The 24,456-nt window shown below is 40.7% G+C and overlaps 4 protein-coding genes across 4 annotated transcripts in view; 1 reads left to right on the top strand and 3 right to left on the bottom strand.

Annotated features, from left to right (window-relative positions):
• Nucleotides 1-101: 101 nt before the first annotated feature.
• LOC128303941 (acyl-coenzyme A diphosphatase NUDT19-like) lies at nt 102-1,574 on the bottom strand. Its single transcript, XM_053041044.1, has 3 exons — nt 1,352-1,574; nt 743-1,288; nt 102-661 (listed from the first exon to the last, which is right to left on the bottom strand). Exons 1-3 carry the CDS (start codon nt 1,451-1,453, stop codon nt 230-232), a joined length of 1,080 nt encoding a protein of 359 aa, XP_052897004.1. The 5' UTR covers nt 1,454-1,574; the 3' UTR covers nt 102-229.
• An 87-nt stretch (nt 1,575-1,661) lies between these two features.
• On the top strand, nt 1,662-3,053 carry LOC128303498 (acyl-coenzyme A diphosphatase NUDT19-like). Its single transcript, XM_053040473.1, has 3 exons — nt 1,662-1,918; nt 1,984-2,532; nt 2,596-3,053. The coding sequence occupies exons 1-3, from the start codon at nt 1,820-1,822 to the stop codon at nt 3,022-3,024; spliced, it is 1,077 nt and encodes a 358-aa protein (XP_052896433.1). The 5' UTR covers nt 1,662-1,819; the 3' UTR covers nt 3,025-3,053.
• Nucleotides 3,054-3,061: 8 nt separating this feature from the next.
• Nucleotides 3,062-4,423, bottom strand: LOC128303497 (acyl-coenzyme A diphosphatase NUDT19-like). Its single transcript, XM_053040472.1, has 3 exons — nt 4,300-4,423; nt 3,676-4,233; nt 3,062-3,606 (listed from the first exon to the last, which is right to left on the bottom strand). The coding sequence occupies exons 1-3, from the start codon at nt 4,396-4,398 to the stop codon at nt 3,184-3,186; spliced, it is 1,080 nt and encodes a 359-aa protein (XP_052896432.1). The 5' UTR covers nt 4,399-4,423; the 3' UTR covers nt 3,062-3,183.
• A 6,196-nt stretch (nt 4,424-10,619) lies between these two features.
• Nucleotides 10,620-24,456, bottom strand: part of LOC128304569 (protein naked cuticle homolog) — a 45,348-nt gene continuing 31,511 nt past the window's right edge. Inside the window, exons 2-6 of the mRNA XM_053041768.1 lie at nt 18,634-19,061; nt 13,319-13,423; nt 12,095-13,245; nt 11,589-11,999; nt 10,620-11,496 (exon numbers count right to left, since the gene is read on the bottom strand). Coding sequence (XP_052897728.1) covers nt 10,620-11,496; nt 11,589-11,999; nt 12,095-13,245; nt 13,319-13,423; nt 18,634-19,061 — 2,972 coding nt within the window. The remainder of the gene's footprint in view (nt 11,497-11,588; nt 12,000-12,094; nt 13,246-13,318; nt 13,424-18,633; nt 19,062-24,456) is intronic.

Here is a 24,456-nt window from a genome sequence, read left to right as displayed (position 1 = left end):
TGGTTTGAGAAGTATAGTCTGTATTTAGCTTGTTTATTAGCACTAGAGTTGCTTCATTTTCATTAATTAATTAAATGAGGGGTTTAACAATTCTACCGTGGTTGAGTTACGTTTAGACTTTAACATATATATTCCGTAGTACGAACTATATTGAAACACAACCTTGATCTTCAAAATGTTTATAAAAAACCACCGATGGGAAAAAAGGTTTATTAGAATTATTTTTGTGTTAAGGTTTTACCAATTGTCGGTTGGCTCCCGTAAGATGTAAATGTTCATCTAATGCCGGGTGATTTTGGAAAAATCCTTGTGCGTGTAATTTTCCGACAAGTTCTAATCGATGCAATGAACTGGCATTGCGTCGTAACTCTTCCATTGATTTGTGCGCATAGTGGTTAGCATTACTGTGTTCTGTCACATAGTCATAGTTAGCTGGATATAGACTATCCCCCGGCAAAGCCAAAACTACGCCATTCGACGCAGTGAAAGCCATGGGGCAGAGAGGTGTAGTGCCCTTCGCGAAACGTTTTGTCCTTGCAAAAGCAACCACTTGGTCGATATCATCCACATAACTCAGCCGTTTCAGTTCGTACGCTTGGGGAGGTGTAAGCCAAATACGATCGGTGTTGTGTGCTTCGAGCAGGTTCCGCGGAGTATCCCACTAAAAAAGAAACGAAAAAATACGTAAAAAATCAATAAAAAATAAAAAATCACATTTCAATGAGTTGCTCTGTAGTCTTACAAAATATTCTTCAACTTCGTTGGATTCCGGTAGAACATCTGGCAGTGCATCCAATGCGATCAGAAAAAATGCCGTCTCGAAACGCTTCTTGTGAAGAATAGTTGGTGTTATCCAGGTTGACCATTCATACAGATTGAGCACATCCGGAACAACCTTCATCCGACTACATAGTTCTCGAAACTGTTTCACACCATCATGCACATGTTTCTGCCAGGCTGCAATGTCAACCGAATTACACTTGACCACCGTTCCGTAACCTGCCCGATGATTCTCTTCTACGCGCGTTGCCAACAAGATGCCTAACTCTTCAAATGTTTCTCGTATAGCACACAAACGCAGCGATATGTTGCGGTCAAGTTGCTGTTGACTGTCCGCTTCAAATATAAACGACCTGGGTCCAGATACTTTAGTTAATGGTTGCGTTATTGATGCTGACAGCAAGCTGTCCCATGCAAGCGCCGAGTCTTGTTTATCGAAAGCTCCCCCAGGAAAAACAACCGCATTGGGCATGAAAGAAGTTCGCGCGGGGCGTTTGAACACAAGGACCTGAAAGTGAAATCGTTCAGAAAGAAGTTCAAATTAAATGGTTCAAATCTGGTCAGTGTTTACCTTGTAATTGCAATTGATCCTTTCCGCGCTGGACTTTGATCCAGCTCGCGCAAGAACTATTAAGCTTGCCGATTCGCGCCAGAATTGTGAAAATTTTCGCATTTTAAATCGCTCTCCACTTGATGAATGTTATAACACGTTCTCTAGGAGTGAATAATATGTTCTCTAATGAAACTGTTAAAAACTGTGCACAAAATCAATTCTCTCCGCGATATTCTGCCTGCAAGAGTTGTTTCTGAAGCACTCTTTCAACTGTGGCAAAGTTACATTCCAGCGTAAATAAGCGGAGTGGAATCGAGGCTGAACATTGTTTACGCATCATGTGTCAACCCGAATTCAAAGCAGCAAATGCGCTGCCTGAACGCACTTTATCTTGGAAAATGAAATATAGATTATGAGTGACAAAAGGTCACTGCTAAAAGCAGATTAGCAATAACCACATTCATACCAAAAGAGTATCGTAGCAAGATGCGTAAATACGCAAAGTATTGGCGTGATTCAGCATCCGTAATCGTTGCGGCTCGCAATCTGAATAATGAGCCGGATGAGCATGGATACAACTACAAGGTAAACCCATCACTCCTGCAAGGTGGACCTATTTTAATTAATTTTCATTTTACTTAATTTTTTAGGTGCTTGTTTTTAAGCGGACGGAGAACACGAGCTTCCTTCCTAACCACATCGTGTTTCCGGGTGGATCTTTTGATCCACAAGACGATAGCGCAGATTGGCTGAACTTGTTTGCCGAACAGAACATTTCGACAGAAGCTCTGAAAGCAGTGGGTGCAATATGCGGTTCACAACCCTACATCTTCTGCACAACAGATGACGATTTGCTGGACCGGAATATATCCGTCCGACTGTGCGCCTTAAGAGAGTGTTTCGAAGAGCTGGGTGTACTGTTGGTGGCAAACAAGGAAAGCGGTGATGGGTTCAGTAGGGCACAGGACGGATTTAATGTGCGTAGTTGGCAGACGGATGTCCATGATGGCAAGAAAAGGTTACGCGAGTTGTATGGGCAACTACAGGAAACGCCTGATCTGTGGGGTCTCTATGAGTGGTCGACTTGGATAACACCAACACACTTTCGACGCAAGCGTTTCGAAACGGCTTTTTTCCTGGCGGCACTGGACGAAATTCCTCCCGTTTATCCCGAGATGCACGAAGTGGAAGAATATATGGTACGCATTCTTTACTAAATGATTTGCTCGGGTGCACTGCAAGTACCGTTTTGTTATTTTCAGTGGAAATCACCAAAAAATTTACTTTCCGCATATTCGGAAGAAATTCTATGGTTAGCGCCCCCACAGGCTTACGAACTGCATCGTTTGAGCCACGTCTACGATATCGATGTGCTTGTACGGTTTGCCAAAGCAAGAAATCGCTTGGGATCAACCGCATTCTGTCCCGTTGCTTACAATGCTTCCGATGGGTTAATCGGTGTGCTTCCTGGAGATGATCTATATCCGGAAAATTTTGACTTCATCACCGACAATAAGGATATGAACAAATATGGAGAACAAACACTGAAGGAACTAGCTGGTACGGCTTCTAATCTACATCGCGTGGAGCATCGTGGTTTACACAGCCAAACGTACTTACACAACGGTCCCCCGGTGGATCATCATCTGCACGTGCTCGGACACAATGGAGGATTACTTTCAAAACTGTGATATTGGATACTGTAGATAGCAATAAATCATATGGGAATGGTTGGAATTTATTACCATTATAGTATTCACTATAAACCTTTTTTTTTCCTCTGTCTTCCCGAATTAGTTTACCCGTCAAATATACCATTTTCCTTTAGATATTAAGCGTTTGTTACATGTTTATAAATGTTTTAAAAAATCATTTCGTCCCTGTATGTGCAAGTGATCATCTAAGGTAATATTTTGAAAGTAAGCTTGATGATGCAAATCCTTGTGCTCAGCACGGTGTAGTCTTTTTGCCTGTTTGCGCATCGCTTCCTGTGACAACTCACCGTACTTGTCGAGGTCAGGATTGTCCGAGATATAGTCGTAGCTGGCGGGGTACAAATCATCCCCTGGTAACACGAATATTACTCCATCTGCAGCATTGTATTGCACCGGGCAGAGCAAAGTTGAACCCTTCAGGTTGCGTTTGGCCGCGAAACGTGCCAACTGGTCTATATCATGTACGTAGCTAAGCCTCGTTAGTTCATAGGTTTGCGGGGGTGCAAGCCATATTTTTTCCTCATGATGTGATTGCAACAAAGAGGCCGGTGTATCCCACTAAAACAAACAATACGCAGCTTAATGTGTGTTGTGTATGTTGGTTGTGAAAAAAAATATAACTCATACATAATATTCCTGTACTTCGTGTCGTTCCGGGTGTATGCTTGGTATTTCATCCAAAACTGCTAAATAAAATACCGTTTCAAATCGCCGCTGTCGGAACATGGCCGGTGTTAACCAGCACGACCATTCGTATAGGTTGAACATATCCGGCACCGTGCCGAGCGCAGTGTGCAGCTCCTCGAACGATGCCTTTCCGTCGTGTATCATTTGCTGCCACGATTCTACGTCAAACGACTGTAGGCATTTGCTGTAATGAGGTTCCCGGTTTTGCTTCTTCTCATCCGTCACAAGCAGTACACCGAGCTCTTCGAAGGCTTCTCGTAATGCACACAGTCGTAGCGAAATGTTACGGTCGAGAAAATCCTTACTCTCCGTCTGAAATATGTATGGTCTCGATCCGTTCACCTCCTTGAGGGCTTTCAAGGCGCTGCTAGGTACGTTTCTATCACGAAAGAACGATTCCCATCCTAGTGAGGCATCTTGTTTGTCGAATCCACCTCCAGGGAAAACTACACTGTTTGGCATGAAGGACGTTTTAGCAGTACGTTTGAAGACGAGTACCTGGAAAGTCGGCATAAAGGTAAGTTTATATTTGCAGACCAATGATTGTATTACCAAAAAACGTACCTTGTAATTATAATTCTCCTGGGGCACGGTCGTCCGATCTCTTGCTAACAAGAGCAGAGAGGCTGAATCGCGCCAATATTTCGCAAACTTTCGGATCATTTTGCTCCTTCGAACGCCGGCCACAGCTGATTGTGGAGTGGAACCGTTACATGATGTTTGTTTACATTTTTTTCTATAACCGAACTAATGCAAACAAACGTAACGTCATGGATCAGCTGACAGAAGTATGAAACGACGGGTATACGAGTTTTACGAGAAAGAAACAATTTATTCGTTTTATTTTTTATTTGTTATTTATTATATTTAACTATTAAATAAACTTTTAATAAACACACTAAAACAATGTCCACAAAATACTAAATATAAACACGTATGTACGTAAAAGCAAAAGCACAGAGAGCAAAATGGAAAGAATTAATCATCGTTAGTTTTTAGTGTCCAGCTTACAAGAGCTAGAGGAGCACACGGTCATCTTAGTCGTCATTGTATATTATTTTAAAGCGCTTTTCCTTTCGTCGAAGTCTCTCCGCGCAAGCGATCGGAGCCACCAAAAAGCGACCGGTTTTGTGATTTCTGACACCAAGAGAGCATCCATGAAAGGAGATAACATCAATCTGATCCGCACAAGGATCCGCCATGTTTGTACATAACATATTAATATCGCATACTCACGTTATCGTTCGCTTTGATGCTATTGATCAATCATCAAAATGAGAGATCTTCTACTATTGGCTATTAGTTACACATACTATCAAACAAGGGCCCTCTCCGGAGAGCGATCGATAGAGTAAATAGCTCAGGTACTGTGGCGAGAATCCTCCGTCTCATTTTATCCATCCAGTTCCTACAGTGCGTGTCATAACTGTACAGCAGGTAAGTTTTTTAATTATTAGGAGTAGGAAACATGGAGTACCACTATTTCCGAAGACATTATTCATTGCTTATTGTTCGGTTATTTCGCAATAATTATATCTGTTGTCGTCATGGAATGTCCGGGAGTTTGAAAGGATGCCATATATAAATATATTCCTTAAATATTCCACATTGTTATTTCCATAAAAATAAACTTGTGTATAGTTATGGTACGCACTGTGCTGTTTGGACAAACGGAAAGAGATGAAAGATCAGTTGACGGATCAAGCGCTATGATCAGTAGAGGGAAGGGTACAACCGTATGAAATGATACCACGTGGTACGGAAGTTTGTGCTACCTCTTCGTTGATCATGCTCTCTTGGTGTCAGAAACCAAAAATTCCATCGTTTCTGAAGCATTTTCGACGGACGGAACGGCGCAAATTACGAAAGAGATGCAGGATCCGTTTTGACTTTTCCCCCTTCACTCTAATGCGTTTGATAGGAATGTGAAAGGAATGTCTCACACTCCGGCCACCAAAGAAATTGAATTTATGGATATATATGGGTATGTGCCTTGCCTTGTTATCACGTTAATCGCACCATATTTTTAAGTTCACTAAAAGTAGTGTTTATTTTAAAAAAATCCCTCCAGGCCAAGATGTCCAGCTACCAGGGTAAATAAGGATAAATAAAGCCAGAAATGGTACGTCTGGACCTCATGAGGTTGTAGTGCCACTAAAGAGGAACAATGGCATTGCAATGATCAGCATCGAAACGTGAAATGGATTAACCGAAAAATAATGTGACACGACCGTACACTGCTTTTATCCAAACGTTTGAAGATCCTAAAGCCAGATAATTCCTTTATATTTCCTTATATCTTCCAACCCGTTCTTTAACTGTACGTACCGTTCGTCGTATATAGAGCCAAACTACTGAACGATAACTCTCTAGAGCAGGGGTCTCCAAACTTTTCAAGCCCAAGGGTCGCATTGGTTGAAACTACCGTAGCTCGGGGCCATTTACAAATTAACTGACATTGGCCATTGACATAGAGGCTGGAGGCTCTCGAGGGCTGCCCGCGGGTCGTAGTTTGGAGACCCCTGCTCTAGAGTATCTATTTTCGTGATAGGTTTATAATTAATTCTTTGTACAAGAACAGTGGAATGTCTTTCACAAGGTACAATGACAGTATAGCATCTTAACATCTGGGAGGATGGAATCTTTGGATCTAGCCTGGTGGCTGTTCGTTGCACTGAAAAATATCAGAAGGAGCTCCTTAAAAAAAACATAGTCAAAACGATAGGCTTAGTTGATCGCACGACCACAAAAGACCCGTATAACAGATTTATAAATGCATTTTTTAAAAGTGATATTTTCAATAGCTAACTTACCCTTTTGCAACATGCGAAATTAAATGTGTGATATGCTGTACAAAACTTTCAATTGCAGAAATTTATTTAACTGTATTCACGTTATATTATCTTGCATATGACCGTTTCTATGGGTTATGATGATACATTGGAACAGCATTTTGTCGCTTCTGTTTCATACTTTTAATAACCAGCGTAATTTGATTTTTAAGAAAACTAACTTTCGAGTGACGAGATAAAAATGAAAGGACAACAAGCAGTGGCTGCCATTCCTGGTGAGAATTATCATAATAAATAAATCTTAAAACCCAATAATGGTACAAGCGCATATACATTCTCACTCGTTCTGACCCGGATATGGTGTTGTAGAAAACGATTGCTTGAAGGATTGCAGAACCGAGACATGTTTAGGGAAAGAGTGTAATAGTAATAGGTGGTGGTAATTCGTACTTGTATGCTACATCCGCTCGCATTAGTAGTAATACTTCGATTAAACATCTACTCCGAGTGTTTGTTTTTTGGTCATTTCCCAACCAAAAGCGTTTCCAACGAACAGGAAGCTCGACATAAGCTGCGGTACTATATATTTTTCAGAAAACGCACGAAAAGCGCTCACAAGCCAAGCCAACACTTGCACAAGATTATTTCATTCCATTTACTGCTGCTTATTAACAAAAAGGGAAAATAAATTTTGCTTTAGAAGACCTGAGTGTTTCTTTCTTGCTTACAAACAGTTGTCTGAAGACAAATTATATGCGCAACTAATATCTGATGTTGTGCAACAACAATATGCAAATTGTGACTTTGAATAATATTGATTTCCTATTGGCTTTTGCTGAATAGTTTTGTAAGTGATGAAAGCAAACCTATAAAACATAACTACACTATTGAATGATTTTAGAATTTGTAGTAACGTTAAAAGGCTTAAACTGTAGCTGGTCGCAATTGTACACTTCACTTTGCGTTGTAATATACTTTTCCTTTACCTACTGTACACCTGCTATATAACCGAAACCATTAATAATTTTGTGAGTAACGCTAGAATGAAATTTCGCACTTCTTAATCTTATGTCGTACTGTTATAATTTTGATTAGAACCGAAAACAAATAAAAAAAAAACAATCAATTTTTCATTTCGTTGGAAACCAACCGTCGAAATAGGTTTACAAAATGGCCATGTATAGTTTATAGTTTGTGTAGTAAAAGCGAACAGCGTTTCTCTTCTCTCCGTATCGCTTATATGCAGAGCTCTTTCTATCCACATATCTTCCAAAAAACAAACATTCCTTTTTTATCTCACTAATCCTCATAAACTTCTTTTAAACATTCAAAAACAAAAGGAAGTAAAATGCGGCACAAACATATCGAGGTACAAAAAAAAAAAGAAAACAAAAATCATTATTACAATTTAATAACATGAAATCAGTCTTGTAAGTTTCGTGTTCTTTTTTCTGTCGCGTGTTACCCTTCAATCGTTTCGGCCACCGATCCTGGATTAGGTTCCATTTAGTGAGTTTTTTTGTTATTTACACTTCTGTTGAATGAAAAATGGTAAGACCGTTTATTGGTGTAACATACAACAGTGATTGAAAGATGAGAGAAAGATAAGTAATACGCGATGTCAACAAGGTAGTGTGCAATTATAAAGAAATCAAGAATGAGAGCATCTGCAAAGCATGCAAAGCATGTAATGAATGCTGGTATTTGAGCATTTCGTCTCAATTTTGTTATAATAGTTCATATGTTTGTTATGCGCAGTATGATGTTTTTTAACTTCTTTTTCTTTAATTCCTCCTATAGCTGTCTCTACCTAGAGTTCGATGATTTGGTTCCAACTAACAAAATAAATAGTAACTACCACTAGCTAATAATTAGTAACTTAATACTTATTTCCTTCTCCCGCTCGTGAATTCTTTACCGAATGATTCACTTTTTTCCCGTTTATCAACGCCTCCGCAACGTAACCAATAAGCAATATCGTACATTGTAAATTCTATATTATTTTACTGTGCAACATTCTGTACATTTTCTTTCGTCTGCTTCTCTTTTTTACATAAGCTCTTGCGCGATTTATGCAGTCTCCTGCAGTCGATTGCTGCAGTCTCCTCAAAAACTTATAGACGAAGAATCCATTGAAATCTTCCTGACCAATCAAAATACCCAACTGACCTTGATAATTTCAAAGCGGTTGAAATGATGTCCAATTATACCTAGACCCAGGCTGAAGTAATTGCTGTTAATCTAACTATCTACAATTTGATAAGGAAGCTTATAGCCATGAATAATCCGTTGTCTGAGATGCATAAAAATTATGATAAAATAAAATAGTATACTGACATCAACCAGAGCTTGTCACATAGAGTCTTCACAGTACTCAAAACCCCCAACAAGCCAACATTCGTTGTGGTTGTTTGTCTCTGCTATTGCCTGAATGAAGTCAAGGACAGAGAGTCTTTGGTCTGTGTTCTCAAGATACTTTCTGGAGAGCTTATTTTTTCAGGGAATACTTCAACCAGGAGTCGTTGGCCAGCGTCTTCTAGAGCAAGCAAGTAAGGCCATCATACTTCATTGCATATTGTAAAAATCATTGACAAACAACCACGCAGTTGGTGGCATACTGTACAACTCGGATAATTTAATTTTTCACACAACAGCTTGCTGAAGATGATCATACGATCTTTTGCCGTCATAATGGAAATAAATAAAAAACAAATAAGCTGGCAGAATGTGGTAATGTTCGCTGTTTGGTTCGGTTTTGTAACATTATTATTACATATTACATCACGGTGGGCGTGACGGATGGGCAAACTACCAGTCTAAATCATTTCCATATTCTGGAAGTAGATGAGCTTTTTCGTATGGTTTCGACAGTATCATGACTCGAATAAAACTTGAATAACGTGAGATTCGTAAGTACAAAAAAGAGAGAAGCTTATTAAAATATTGGATCCCCTCGAACCGGGCTTGAAATAGTGTGAATTTGAATAAGGGCTGGACCTGATGGTGTAATGAAAAAGAAGGAAACATGATAATAATGACAGAATAACTGATGAGAACACCGACGGGAACATGGCGTCGTCTAAGAATAAAATTTCAGAGCAAATAAATTGACATTGCCATTATCACACATAGAATGACTTCACCTATTAATAAAGGTCAGATCGTCCCTTCAGGGTGATACGAAGACTTTGTAATTAGTCCGAGGTGCTGATATGCCGGTAATTATTGGAACGACTTATGTACCAATGCCGACGGAAAGGGATGGGCTTATGCGAAAGGAAAATTCTACAGCAATGATCACAGCATATATGATTCATGCGTCTTCCGACAAAAAAATATGCACGACTTTGATTCGGAAATAGATGAAGATACCAGTGTGCCGATAGTTTGGACTCGACTCTTCTAGCTGTTCTAGAAGTTATTGAGGCTTCTGTTTCTAAAAATCAGGAATTCAAACGCATGCTTATTTCCTGTTATGAGCGTTTTGAAAAATACAGCTGTAAAATGAGTTTAAGCGTAATGAATTACTTAAGATAGCTATTTTCACTCCTTGTCTAATTTGCTCTTTAATTTCAACTCGGGTGGGTCTGAGATTTATGATGACAAAAAGAACTTCTGTAATGAAGATGGGGTTTCCCATAAAATATAAAGCTCTGGAGTCCAAGGTGCCAGTGCTAGACGGACAATTTACTCCGCTAGGCTTATGAGTGGTTTTTCTACTGAGGTGGCCTCACAGATCCCATCCGGACCAATCCCCCGTAGCAAGGACTGACTATCCGGCTACATGGTAAATAATAAGTCTATGCGGCCAGGCCGCTGTTCCGATGGTAAAAAAGCAAAGAGAGAAGCAGGAAAATGAGACAAAGCTTTAAACGGTGGTTAAAAGCGAAGCTAGAAGCAACAGAACCAACCCGTTGAAGAACGGGGCCAGCGACCAGCAGACGGTGCGGTAATGATGGTAGCGGTAAGCATCGATCACGGAGGTGGTGGAGGTTCTTCAAGTGATAACCAGTGACCATCGATATTCGCCATCGCTGCATGGACCGACGACAAAGGAGCAGGTTCCAGCCGTAGACGTCCGTACCACCAGCATCAAGATTCGTCAGGATCATTTTCGAAATGGTGATAGTGATGGTGGATGTGCTCATGCACGTATCGATGGACGGCCGTTGTCGAGGCGGCCGATGCAGATGAGACGGAATGTGCACCACCGCTGCCGTAGTACCGTGGTTCCTGGGAATGCTGCTGGTGATGATGCTGATGGTGCTGAGGAGATTGTGGTTGTGAGCGTGATTGCTGATGCTGATGTCGATAATGGGGCTTTGCTGTGGCCGTGGCTAGCTGCGGCTGAGGCTCGTCTTCACCGTCATCGGACATACGGATAAGATTTTCACATTCACTCGGCTCAGCATTGACCGGTACAGAACCGTACTGTAGCTGGACCAGCTGAGCGTCTCCGTTAGGAATGGATTGTTTAGTTGCCGTCGCACACGGAGCAGATTTCTCAGTACCCATTTCAACACCTGGTGAGGTCGGTTGTCTCGATGCGCTATGTTGATGGTGTGTTTTTATATTCTTCTTAGTCGCGGAAGCAATTAGCGATTCTTTGTTAAACACCTTTTTTGGCGTTACGACCGCAATTTCCGCAATGTCTTCACTGATTTTCAGATTTTCAAGCAGTAAAAGGTTGCTCGGCGTCAGTTCCTCTTTGCTCTTGGAACGTCGCAACGGTCGACCGATGACCGTGCGTTTGGGTTGTGTCTCCTCCGTAAGCTTGACCTTCGGAAGGATTTTGGGACTACGATGATCAAGCCACTGTTCAACCTGATTGATCGACCGTGTTAGCTTCTGCTCGGCCGAGAGATTCGGATACTGCTGGTTGAGTAGGGCCGTGCTAAGCTTGACGGGCGTCGGGTGTTGTGTAGATCGAACTGCACCGACAGCTGTTGCCAATCGATGATGTTCCTTCCTGCCGGAGAATACAGGCAGACGAGTATGTATTAAAATACATAAAATTTATCGAAATATCAACAATTTCAGTAAGCACAGATCAATACGAACCTCTTTAATTTTGAATGGTGGAAATGGTGCTGTAATAACCGGTTTGGTGTGCTGGTGACAAGTGCTGGAACACCTCCGCTAATAGCGGTTGTCGGATGTGCTGTTGCTAACTGCATGGTTGCCGCACTACCACCTCCACCATTGGCCGCAGCGCATATCGTTTTATGAAGGTACGAATCATATCCGCAAAGGTTTGTCTCATGCCCAGCAATCGCAAATAGTGCCGTCGTCGTTGTGCTGGTGGTGGCGGCTTGTGCTCCACCAAGTTCAGCAGCAACAGTAGCTCCATTATTTGCTGCCATCAGTGCTGCTGCAGTCGGATGGTGATAGTTGAAGAACACCTGATCCCCAACGCGGGAAGCAATCGTGTGCGAACGGTGGCGATGTTTCGGTGAACTTTCGATCGCTTTCCTACGCGAGAAAGAAAGGGAATAAAAACAGAACGTTGGCATGTAGAAAAGGGGAAACGGATACACTGGAAAATCGATGGAAGGTGTCATACTAACCGATTTGGTTGAAAACAGAGACTATTCTTCACCATACTTTCGCGTATGATCTCGATCAGTTCCCTCCGGCACAATGAGCTCTTCCAGCACTCTTCTTGAGCGGCCGCCATACGGCCTATTACATTTTCATAACAATTTTCATTCCCCACCGACAAACTACGAGCCCTCGGGCGCCTTTGAAAGTCTTCTGCCATCATTTTCGCCGCAACGGCAGTTTTGCGTGATGATCGCGTCTTTCGTACAAGCTTCCGTTTGGCACGTCCAGCCACCATTGCTGGCGACGGCGTTGGAATTACGACCGTATCCATTGCGGGCAACGTTGGCAGCAACGTTGTTGCTGGACCATCAATACAATCACGACAAATGAGTGCCGCCGTCGATGCAGCCGATTGATTCAATGCGGCTGATACTGGAACCGAGGAAACTGTTGTCTGAATGCTTGTATTATGGGATGTATTTGGATGTTGTTGCTGCTGCTGCTGCTGCTGAAGATTGCAACACTTTAGGTTGTTAATACTTTCGTAAATATTCTCATTAGTTTTGTTCTTGTTTGCATTTGAAGCATTGTTGAGGATGGGTTTCCCCGTTCCTGTTCCTGCTGCTACGGTTGTCACCGCAGTAAAATTATTATGGTACGCTTCCACGAGAAGCTGACCGACAGCGGGTGTACTCTCAGCGCTATTGCTTAGCCCAACTGAACGGTTCACTTGGTTATCGCCGGCTAGAGCGGTTGCCTTTGTCAGATTCGATTCTTTCAACTTTCCAGAACTCCCGTTCGCATGATGGTGATGATGATGATGTTGCTGCTGCTGCTGCTGCTGCTGGTTCAACAGAACAGTCTGGTTTACATTTGTCATCTCACCATGGTTTACGGCAGTTGCGGTGGCGGCTGCCGTTCGATTGCGAAGCAACCTGGGACAATTTTCCGATGTGTCGCTGCCATCATCATCGGAGATAAGCTTCCGTGAGCGGTATCGCCTTCGGGGCGTGACTATGGCTTTCTTCACGGCGGCTGTCGCTGGTTTTGAGGTGGCCGTTTTACCGTCCGGAGATACGGTCAGACGAACATTAATTGTTTTGCTACCATAGTGAGGAACTACTACCGATTTGCCTATAGATTCATATATTGTCGACACTATTCCAGCAATGTCCTGCAAAAGCAAATGAAAAACAATTCAATTAAAACATTCTGAACTGGACGAAACGTTCCTTTCATACACTTACATCTTTGGTTATTTTTCCATGACCATCCAGATCGTAGAGAGTGAAGGAAAATTGTAGTGGTTGTGGCTTCTTACCATCTTCCAGCGACACATCGCACGTAAACTCCTGTGTTACCAAAGGAAAAGATTGAGAGAATATATTAGTTTATGCGTTTTCAAAAAAGTAATTATGTTTATCATTTATCATTTCAATATTCACACCTAAATGCAACCTCCCTTTCTATTGATGGACTTCTCATGTGCCCTACTGGTACAAACATCAAAGCAGTCTACATTCATGAAGATTGCGGGACCATTTTTGTAAACAAGGCGCCACGTTGATTGACAAGTTCGTAACCCTTACCAGACCACACACATGAGCCTTCTTGCATGAATTGCTCCATCCATCGGATGGACTGCTATACCGCTAGTTCTGGCTTGATTTACATTCATCCGGGACGAACGCGGAAAAACGCCTTCCTCACTTCTTTCTTTATTTGCAGATCAGTAGTGGGGCAAGGTCGTTCGGAAGTTATTTTTATGTCTTCCCTTTTTATTTGCATTTGATTTGTTCGTAAAAAAATCGCGCGACGTAATGGTCGACTCGTCGATACGGCGTCAGTAAAGACCGCGTGGTATTCCTTACCATCCTCTTTTGCGATAACTGTCGGGATCTCCGATAAGATAAGAGTACCTTTAGTCTGTGTTTGACATGCCCGTATTACATGGAAGAGTGTATACAGACGAATAACAAACTAGGAATGTGTACGTGCCCATTAGAAAGATGGGTTATTGTTCGGCGGCGATCACAGAGATAGAGTCGTGGCTGCTTGATTATTTGCTGGTATTCACTTGCAATGTATCGTCCTGTTAATTATCGTCGAATGCCAAGATACAGACTATTGATAATAAACAAAATAACGATCGTTCGATTCATTTACACCCCAACCACCGTGGCAGTGTAGTACTTGTGTGCCATACATGTATAGAGTATTCCTTTAAAATTGGAACGTTAGTTGATAAAATGTATTCATTTGGCAATCAATTTGCGGTGGAATAGATATAAGAGCCGGCATATAAAAGTGAATGTTTCAAATAACCGCTTGGGACTATTACCTCACACCATCTACTACCTCACAAAAGTCTGTAACTACGTTTGGTCGCTTATTAAAACAATAATGAACATTGTTGAACCTTTCACAACATAATATCATTTCTAACCTACAAGCGTAAGGCCATCTTTGTTGATTCGGTTAGCAAGGTTAGTTTGAGTAGGCAAATAGAGCAACACCCCAGTAACGCAAAATAAATCCAGGTTGAGCTGCGGACTTTTATGATAGCGTGTAGTAATCAATCTCCATATAATCTTTTATTGCTACTATAGCGGTGCACACTATGGACAGCAAAACGTAAGGTAACCTAACACTACGTGTTATATAATTCCGTCACTGTACATGTTCATTAGAAGTTACTAGATGGAAATAGAAATAACATGTTTAGGGATACTTTACTGCATGTGATAGTGAGAATGGCATAAAGATATTTGTAATTGGAAAAGTTTGGAATCATAATTACTACAACTTAATCCAAGAGTACACATGAAATTAAACTCAATGTTAGAATTTCAAATGAAGTGCTTGAGCGATAGTCAAATGACCACAAGAGAGAGAGAAAAAGGAGCGCGCGATATATAAATTATATTATACTAGAATTGGAAAATTGATGATCCACTAAATGATCGTGTTCTTCATCTGGAACCTGGAACCTATTATATTCTATTGCATTGCATGCGAGAATTGCAATTTCATTCACGAGCTCGCAATTTCTGAACATGCTGTTTGCCGTATCGCAATGAACCCATCTTCGCATCTCCAATATCCGACTTGCGTATAAAAGTTCTTGCACAAGTGGGTCCGAGGAAAATAAGAGGTGCGGGTGATCGGTGCGTGCGATATCTTCTGCGATGCCTTGTCAAGGTGCGTGCCGCGTTATGGACTTTTTAATAATCGTTTCAACATCCATCGTATGCTAAGCTGTGTAGAAGCGTATTTGCCCCTCATTATTATGCGTGCTCTTTTTTTCTTTCTGTTCGAAACACATTATCGGACGATGCTGATCAACATTAGTGACCGTTTGACGGGAGATGGCCAAATGTCAGCAACGTCGTACGCTTTCGGGTTTCGTTCATTAGGTAGTTTTGGATCTTCTCCTTTAGATGTAAGGAATGTTGTTGAACTTGTTTTTAACATATTATTTGTTTTTTTTTTATAAATCTATTTTATTGACAGTGAGGTATTTGTAACTTTCAAGGCATTTTAAACCTTGAAAGATAGACATAACATCTTTTTTTGATAAATGTATGCCTCAAATAAAACTTGTAAGCTTGAAAAATGGAACGAATTATGCACAAAAATGTGCATATTTTAATGCTTGATGAACCAGTAGTAAAGCTAGTAAAGAAAAAATAAATTCACTCAAGCGATTTTCATATTAAAATTATCAATTGAACAAGTTAGCTAAACCTTGAAAAAGTCATATTTTAAAAAGTAAAGCACTTTCTCCATATAGTACAACGTTCTTCTTCCTCGATATTAGATTCAACGATAGGGCCATAAACCGCGGCCAGTCATGTTTTCGCCCTACAGGCTTTTGGAAAACATTTGCAAATTTATCAATCAAAACAAATCTTTCCCTCTTATTCTTTGTTCACCCATTTATGGGAAGCACTGTTCGCTTGGCTCCGGTCACGGTTGAACGAGGGAGCGAATCAAGCGAGAAAATAATGATAGTAATAACAATAATAAAATCTCAAAGTGTGCCGCCCCTATCGGACCGCTCTCGTTGACGTATTGGATTATTCACATGCACGTTAAGAAAGCTAAACATTCCTCGACGGCGGCATCATGCACTCGGGGGGGGGGAGTCTATGGTCTATGCCGCGATCGTTCAATTTTCCATTTGTTTGTATTTATCAATGAACAAACCGCGCCGTCGTTTGCTCCTGCGTTACTCGTAGTTTAAACGACCTGCAAAGCTGCTTTCGACACATTTGAAGGGACTGTGAAAACAAAGGAGATTTTGGTCATTCAACACTACGAAGTTGCTTCTTTTTCATTGTTCTTTTGATTTAAACACTCATGATTTCAGCTCACCACCGCGCGCTAAGCAGAATGGATCAACATTTGGGACTAGCACGGAAGGGAAATTTGCTAATATTTTATTTCAGCAAATCATTCATTAGGAACTTCCAGTTTATGTTTAAAAACCTAGCCATAATGATTGTTGTGCGATCAATGAAAAGCATAATTTTGCAATAAAAATTCCACTAACTATAGGGTTTTGTTTTCCTTTTTTTCAATTCTAAAAGATCACAATTAGCAATATAATGTATCTTTTTTTACAAGCGACCGTGAAATGAAAACAAATAAATCAAAACCTCAACGAGTTCGGACCGATTAGCCATTCCTCTTCTTCGCTTGAAATTCTTTCCTCAAGCCGACCGAAAGGGAGAAACTCGAGAGATATTGAATCGTCGTCATCGTCGGCGGCTTCCTTTTGTGCCTCTCCTCTTCGAAACGCGCTTCTAACACGCTTCTCCTTCGAGCGTCTCTGTTCGCGTTCACGTTTTTGATCGGCAACTTCAAGCATTTCAACCAAAACCGGATCGTTCGTTGCATTCCCAACATTTACACATCGTTTCTGCGCGTACGGTACCCGCGCGTCTCGCACGATGGTAACCACCGTATTATCAGTTAGCATTAAGAGCCCCGAGTGTCGGGGCGGCAACTTTCACAGACACAGCGGTCCTGATAACAGCCGCCGTTGTCATATGCTTCTGAAGCACCGCCGTTGTCAAATGCGACCGCGGGCTTCCACCGCACCTTTGCCGTTTTGTTCATGGTCGCGATGATGAACGCATAAGCGGCAGTTTGGCCGACAGATGAATTGCTTGCCGGCTTGCGGCTGGCGAGACCAACATACACAACGCATACAGCGGGTTGGGAGCCCTTTACAGGTTTCGTGCTATGTTTACGTGGAAGCATTTATCGTGGTTGATAGATTGATAAGTTGCCAGCATCGGTACGAACAAGAATCATTTTATTATTCACTATTCAGTCTTTATACGACAGGACTGGTCCAAAATCCCAATCCTAGACCGATCCCTGCTACGGAAATCGGAATCGGATTATCAAAGAAAGCCAAAAAAAGACAGATATCAACCCCTTGAGAATGTTGTGCCGAAGAAAAAAAAATGTTAAAGGAATTTAATGTGAGTAAATCAAAATAATTTAACTAATGTGTTAATGGATCAACTAAAAAACACTGTTGAACCACGCCTCTTATCTTCCTGTAGAAAGATTTCAAAGCACCATGATAACAAAGCGGCGTAAGCTTTAGTTTTTTATTAGTAGCAATTTAATCTACCAGTTACATGGCCAGCACCAAAAAAATACATACAATAAAACAATCCGCATATATATTAACCATGTAACTAAGCGAACACCAATGAACCAGTGCTAATTTTCACTATATTTAAAAAAAGTACCTTTTACTTTAAATTTATTTATTTAAGAAACACCCAAAAAGCGGGTTTCTCGTGAAACTTATCAATTCAATAACTAATCCTGTCTTGTCTTCTTGCAGCGTTCATAGCAGCGTTCAGTTTCCTATCACTTCTCGTGATGAATGAATGTAATCGCGAATCGCAAAATATAGTACAATAAACCGGCATACATCAAAAGTGACTTCCCTTTCCTGTGGTGTCGTCTAATCGATGAGGTGCCACGCTGTGCCACGCGATACTCTTTGCTTGTTTGAGTTTGTCAGTGTGGTCTATATTTTTTATCGCACATTTTTAATTGGTTTATCAACAACTGGTACCCATATCGGCGTTAACATTTTGGTGCAAGTCTTCAAACTCTAGAAAACTGAGAGTCGTGAAAATTAACAACTTGGTTCGAGAGCGTGTCAACCCATTCATAGTATCGAGGGACTTTCCTCAGAGTCTATATGACATAGACTCTCGACAATGTAAATTATATTGATCTAATTCATATTCAGAACTACAACACAGGAAATTTTGTTGCATATAAAAGCGTTGAAGTTAAAGAAGAAGAATCGTTGATGGAATCGGTGAGTCAAGTGTGAAATATTTCTTCCTGACACTTCAATATTGGGAAACTGGTCAATTTCTGGATTAATCTGACTACGACCGTAATGGGATAGTGACTAAGACATGCTTATCTTTAACTGCTCGACAGCACTTCTAACCCATTATTAGCGATTCTTAGTTCGCTTCAAATGTTACGCAAAGAACCTCCGAACAGAATACCTTACCTCTAATCGAACTCGATCTGGATCACTCCGAATGGTTGCGGCTGTGGTATTTAATGTATTAGTAGTTCCTCCACCTGAGGCACCGGCCGCACCAGCACCACCACCACCACCACCCATTTTCCCAGATGCGCTCTTCCGGAAGGCATCTTTTTGTGATTTGTGATGATGCTGTGGCTGCTGTTGCTGGGATGCGCTCGAATGGTTGTGTCCATTTGCAGCGGGTGATTGTTGATGGTGGCCATGATGATGATGATGATGGACGGACGTTTTAATCTGACCAGTGGCAGCACCAGTGCTCGAGGACGACTTCACTTTAAGCATTTGCTCACGATCACTAGTTAGCAGTAGATCTGGTGGTGCACTGCACGCTGACGGGGCACGCCCAGGATAAATTAGTTCCTCTGAGTCTGTGGCGCATTCTTGTAGTACTGCAAATGAAGAAAAATATGACGATTAGCAAATTATCATAAACATTACTAAAGCATACATTCCAAAAAAGGTCGGATATAGATATTAGGACAAGAAGTAAACATCATATAATGGAGCAGTAATTGATCGTAAGATGATCATGGGAAAAAAAGGAAGAAAACAATAAAAAACAATCAACCATACTTTCCTTACTGCGGGGAAAGTAAGGTCCACCTATACGCTAATGGGATCTGCTTCAACACATAACTCTAGCTTTAGTCATCTCCACTGCCGTTTCACGTTGGACGAGTTCAAAACCACACACTTTGAAGTGAACTGATTTGGTTATTTGTTTCCTATTTTTGTACGCCTTTCATGTTTTCTTCCCTGGGGAAGAAAACAGGGACAGGAAGGCGCCCGGGCGTTTGGAATGTCTTCACACTTAAAGCACTTTCCTTTGATCTTCTTCAAAAAGATGCCACACACACACAAGACATATGCAAGCGTGGGGAATGCTCATTTCGCTTGTTCCGACTGAAAACCAAACGAAAACTGAGACGTAGAAGATGATCATCAACTTGAAGGTGATGTACGATGTATTTCGCCATCCTTCCCAGCGAAAGAGTTGTCGTCTGTTAAACGCGTTAATGGGTGCTTCTGTTCCGTGGTTGTTTCAAAACACCAAAACTCAGCAACTTGGCACTGGTTTAGAAAGGTTGTTCCGATACTGATTTCCCGGAGGCACGCCCGTGTCCACGATTTTGCTGTAAGGTTGTAGCGACAGCTGTCATCAGATGCCAGAGGAGGGCCATCCGCTACAGTATTTTCTTTGAAGATTATTTTTTGTCTTTGATGGGCCACGGGTGCCGCAGTCTTTGAACCATTACGTGGGAAGTGCATATTGAAATGGAAATGTTCTTCGAACATGTGGACACTCGATTCATTACATTTGGACACACATTTGAAATAAAAGAAAACAACACAAGCAAGGGATGCGCTTCATTGAATTGTTATTAAGAAGGAGGGAAAATATACATTCATTTCATTTTGTTGCCATTACATATTTACTCGCGCAAAATGCTTAGAAATGGATACAGTGTTAGTTTAAAAAAATAGTTGAGAAAATTAATGTTTTAGATTAGGGTATCGGTCCAGCCAATCGCGGCCCGCGGTAAAAATCCGGCAAGTCAATAGATTTTATCCGGCACGATAGAAAATTTTAAAATACCTTACAAACAACTCAAGTTCTCCTGATCTTAACGATACTAACAATGTATATTTGTAATTGATCATTGATATCAACTCTCTAATATTTGTCTAGAATTTTTAAACAAAGTTTCTTTACTCATCTTTTCTAATCAATTAATTCTTGGTCAGTTTGAAAGCTTACTAATGTTGCTTCAACGCGAAGCTCAGAACTCATGATATGAAAGCAGTTGCGTTTATGAGTTATTCTACGGAATGTATGGGCTGCAGCTTTAAAGTTGTTTCTACTATCTGATGCTATTCGTGAAAGGTATGTCGACCTGTGTTTTAGATTAATAAAAAAGATAATATACACACACGAGCAACTTGTAATCCTGTTGAGAATTCAGAATGTTGCAATACAGAAGAATAAACGTCGTTACTATTCACAATAAATAGACAATAGATCCTTCAAATAGATCTTTACGAGTTGTTTGAAAAAAAATTAAACAATTATGGACAAAAGAAAGCAAAATATTTTAAAATTATTTAAATTGACAGTCGCCGTTGCAGGGTTATGATTTGCTGCAAATAGGCTCCTCCGTAGTTGTGTCATTCGCTTATTGCTTTTGTGCCGATAATCAATCGATCACTATTTTGCAGGCCGGTAAATTGAAACCTAAATGAACAATTTAATTATGTTTTTCTCTTTTTCCCCACTTCCCAACGTACACCGTCAAAATTCCGAGCAAACATTCAATGGTATATTTCCACTCGTTCATTCGGAATGAATCAGAGCGCCCGATGTGTTTGATTGAAATTTTCAATTAATTTCGATGGCCCAAAATATACCCTCTGCCTGTGAAACATTCGATCTATATAACCCCACAACAGTGGTGTGAAAATATCGATCGGATAATCACTATTATGCGTTTCCATTACAGAACATATTTCCTGAGCTGCACAAATTCGGCAATAGGAGGAATTTTGCTACCGCTGGGGGGTTATGCCCTCCACAGCCCAACCAGACGGTGGATTATAAATTGAACTAATAGATTGGCACAAAAAGAGAAATCTGCACACGGGTAGCAGAAAGTGAAAAATTAAAAACATCGATTAAATGGATATTTAAATCACTTGCTGAAAATCACTGCGACCAGGATGGATGGGAAATGCTGCAAAGGTAAAAGGGTATCCTACATACGGTACGGTGCCGAAGTGGAAAACGGATAGAAAAAGAGTACGGATGCTAAAGTAGCGAAAACGGATTTCTGTGTCCGTGGCTGCTGAATCGCGTAACACACCATGCATGTGTGTGGTTGTGCGAATGATACCTAGTACGTGATTGGCATATCTAACGATACGGATTAGAAGTGATTTTCACATTTGATGCTGAACGGTACGGGTGAAGTATTTCGGGCAAAGTTCACCATTTGGTATGCAGTTCCGACATACATAACATGGGAGGTAATTCTTGCAAACCTATATCAACACTTTTTCCATCTCCGAGGATTAAACCTTCGGTACGGTTGAGGAGATTCCGAAAATATAAGTGCCGTACAGAGATAGTCGTACAAACAGAACGAAAACTGTTTCTTTACCTACGATTCAACTGTCGATATTACGGTTTCGAACCCGGGCTTTAAAATCACTTCCTGCTGACAGTATCTGTCAGTGTGATATGATTAAGTTAACAGTTTGCAAAATAATATTCAAAATGTTGACAAACGATTCGTTTTGAAACTAATACAAATTTTGAAACTTATACAATACTAGCTAACAAATTTCAATATCGAATTTAGCAAAAGACTAAATAAATTCATAAAATATTAACTACCAGGCTGGTTTATCTAAATCCAAATATTTCTTAATTGCTTGTTCTTAAATAATACATATTATTCAACTTTACAAAATAACTTTAAGTAAAAATTCGTAACAAGTAAGTAAGTTGTTGAGTTATGGATTACCAAAATAAAACTCGACAACTTGCCCCCAACTTGCAACGCAACAGGAACGGCGCGAAAAAAAACTAATAGCTTGTCAGCACCAGACAGCGCCGTGCATGCAGCGCATTGTCGTTTCACCACCAGTCGCGTTCGTGTCATTCACGGCTCGATAAACGTAGGTTGCGAACGGATTTTTGTGGTTTGTCTCCAACCCCCGGGGCAGATCCCCCACCTTCTAGAGGGCTAACTAAATTAACATCGTACGAAACTCTAAACCTTTTCCAACAGTGTCGACAAAGCGGAAAACATGTGGACATTCTTGAAAATGCACCAACGTGAAGAACGCAACAACTATAAATTGCCGAAAGAAGCGTAACATATTATGCGTGAAATACTGCAACAGAATATTGGTAACATTGTCACTAACATATGCGATAATAAATATTGTAAACATTTTTGTAGTGGTAGACCGTGCTGTGGTCAAGCATAATTTAGAGCTGAATAGTTCTACGATTCGATTGCTCGGAGAATATTTCAACAAATCCTACACTTCATCATTCATATAACTAGATTTCATTTGCTTTTTGCCACATATGTCTTTATGTAGTCCACTGGTCAAAGAAATGAATAAAAATGGTGAGAGAGAAATGAAATTATTTACTGTCTCGCTTTAGATCACTCATCTAGGTTGCACAAAATCTGAACCATTTGTGGCGCTTGATTCGACTGTTTCCGATACAACTGCGGTAAGAACAAAGTAACAGCATTTTACAACATATTTCAGCTTCCAAGCCTAACCGTACATCTACTAATGGTGTTGTCGTGCTCCTGCGTGTTTTGCTATTCCTCTCACTCAAGTGGAGTCTCTCGGGTAAAAAAAAAAACTGACATTCCTCGGGGCCCCTTCTCATGTGGCGTGACGTCTTCACGAGATGTGACACGCGGATAGGATAGAGATCGACTACTGAATGAGACACCACACGATCCCAGTTGCCAGATGCACAATGCTGGGGCAGACTGTTGGAATGTGGGACAACAAGAAGTGAAAGCAAAACCATTACGAAACCACTGCGCGGCTGTCGGTACTGGCTAAATTTCAAGTGATTTTTAGCTCGAATGTGCTACACAGATTTTAAGTGGATCGTTGCCAGAAAAGGGATTGTTTAAAGATGATCGAGCGAAAGGTTTGTGAGCGAAGACATACAAGCGCATATACAACCAAATTCTGAACGAAATATTTTCTTAACAAACACTTTTCAAGTCTTTTTTTCATGTTTTGTTTGCTTTTCGGTGAAGTTTTTAGATTTACAATAAATAATACATAAAATATTTTCTGTCATAGTACGAACCTTTGTCAGCAAAAAAGGTATATAAGACAAAACTTGTACTGCTTGGGGAAACACATGGGTATAAACGGAAACACTCGAAGTTGGAATGTGTTTTAACAATTTCAAGATGATCGCATTCATCCACATTCTATGTCAATTGATTTGAAATGCGAGATGAAACAATCCCGTCTGTCTTGCGTTCATATTGTGATTAGGTTACGTCTCTCTGCGAGTTTGAGTATTCGTCTACTTTAATGTACTTTAACACTGTTTGGAGCACAAGGTTTGTTAAATAAATGTAATAATGGTTAAGTATTTTTCTGACGCCATCTCCAATAGAGAAGTACGCGCTGAGTAAGAGTGAATGAGTGAGTTGATACCTTCGAGAGAGTGAATGAGTATAAATCAGCACGAAGAGTATTTATGACTTCTTTAACCTCAAATCTCAATCTTAAAAGAGTTATACTACAGGAGCGGCCCGGTGGCATGATGGTAGCGGAGCCGGTCTTCACACGAACGGACCGGACCAAATCCCATCCGGACCAATCCCCCGTAGCAAGGACTGACTATCCGGCTACGTGATAAAATAAGTCGATACGGCCAGGCCGTTCTAACGAAACAAAAAAAAAAGAGTTATACTACTCTTTTACTCACTCTTACAGAGTGATTATAATCTGTTATTATAATAGAGTGATAGAGTTAGAATAGAGTTATTATAGGGTGATAAAACAGTTTTACTCACTCCTTAGTGAGTTTCTAGTCGGCACAGAGAGTGAGAGTGAGTATATACGCCAAACAGTGGTAAAATCATTAATACATTGCAATACTTTTTAATGAATCGCAAAAGAGTGAGTAAAGGTTTCAAATCTTCTTTCCCCATTCTTTGACTCTGATTCAATTCATTGAAAAGAGTGATTATTCTCATCTCTAATCTCCAAGATATAGGCCTTCCATTT

Source organism: Anopheles moucheti, chromosome 3 (genome assembly GCF_943734755.1).
Source record: "Anopheles moucheti chromosome 3, idAnoMoucSN_F20_07, whole genome shotgun sequence".
NCBI lineage: Eukaryota > Metazoa > Arthropoda > Insecta > Diptera > Culicidae > Anopheles > Anopheles moucheti.
The sequence above is the reverse complement of the archived record's forward strand: the minus strand, read 5'-3'. Positions and strand labels throughout refer to the sequence as shown.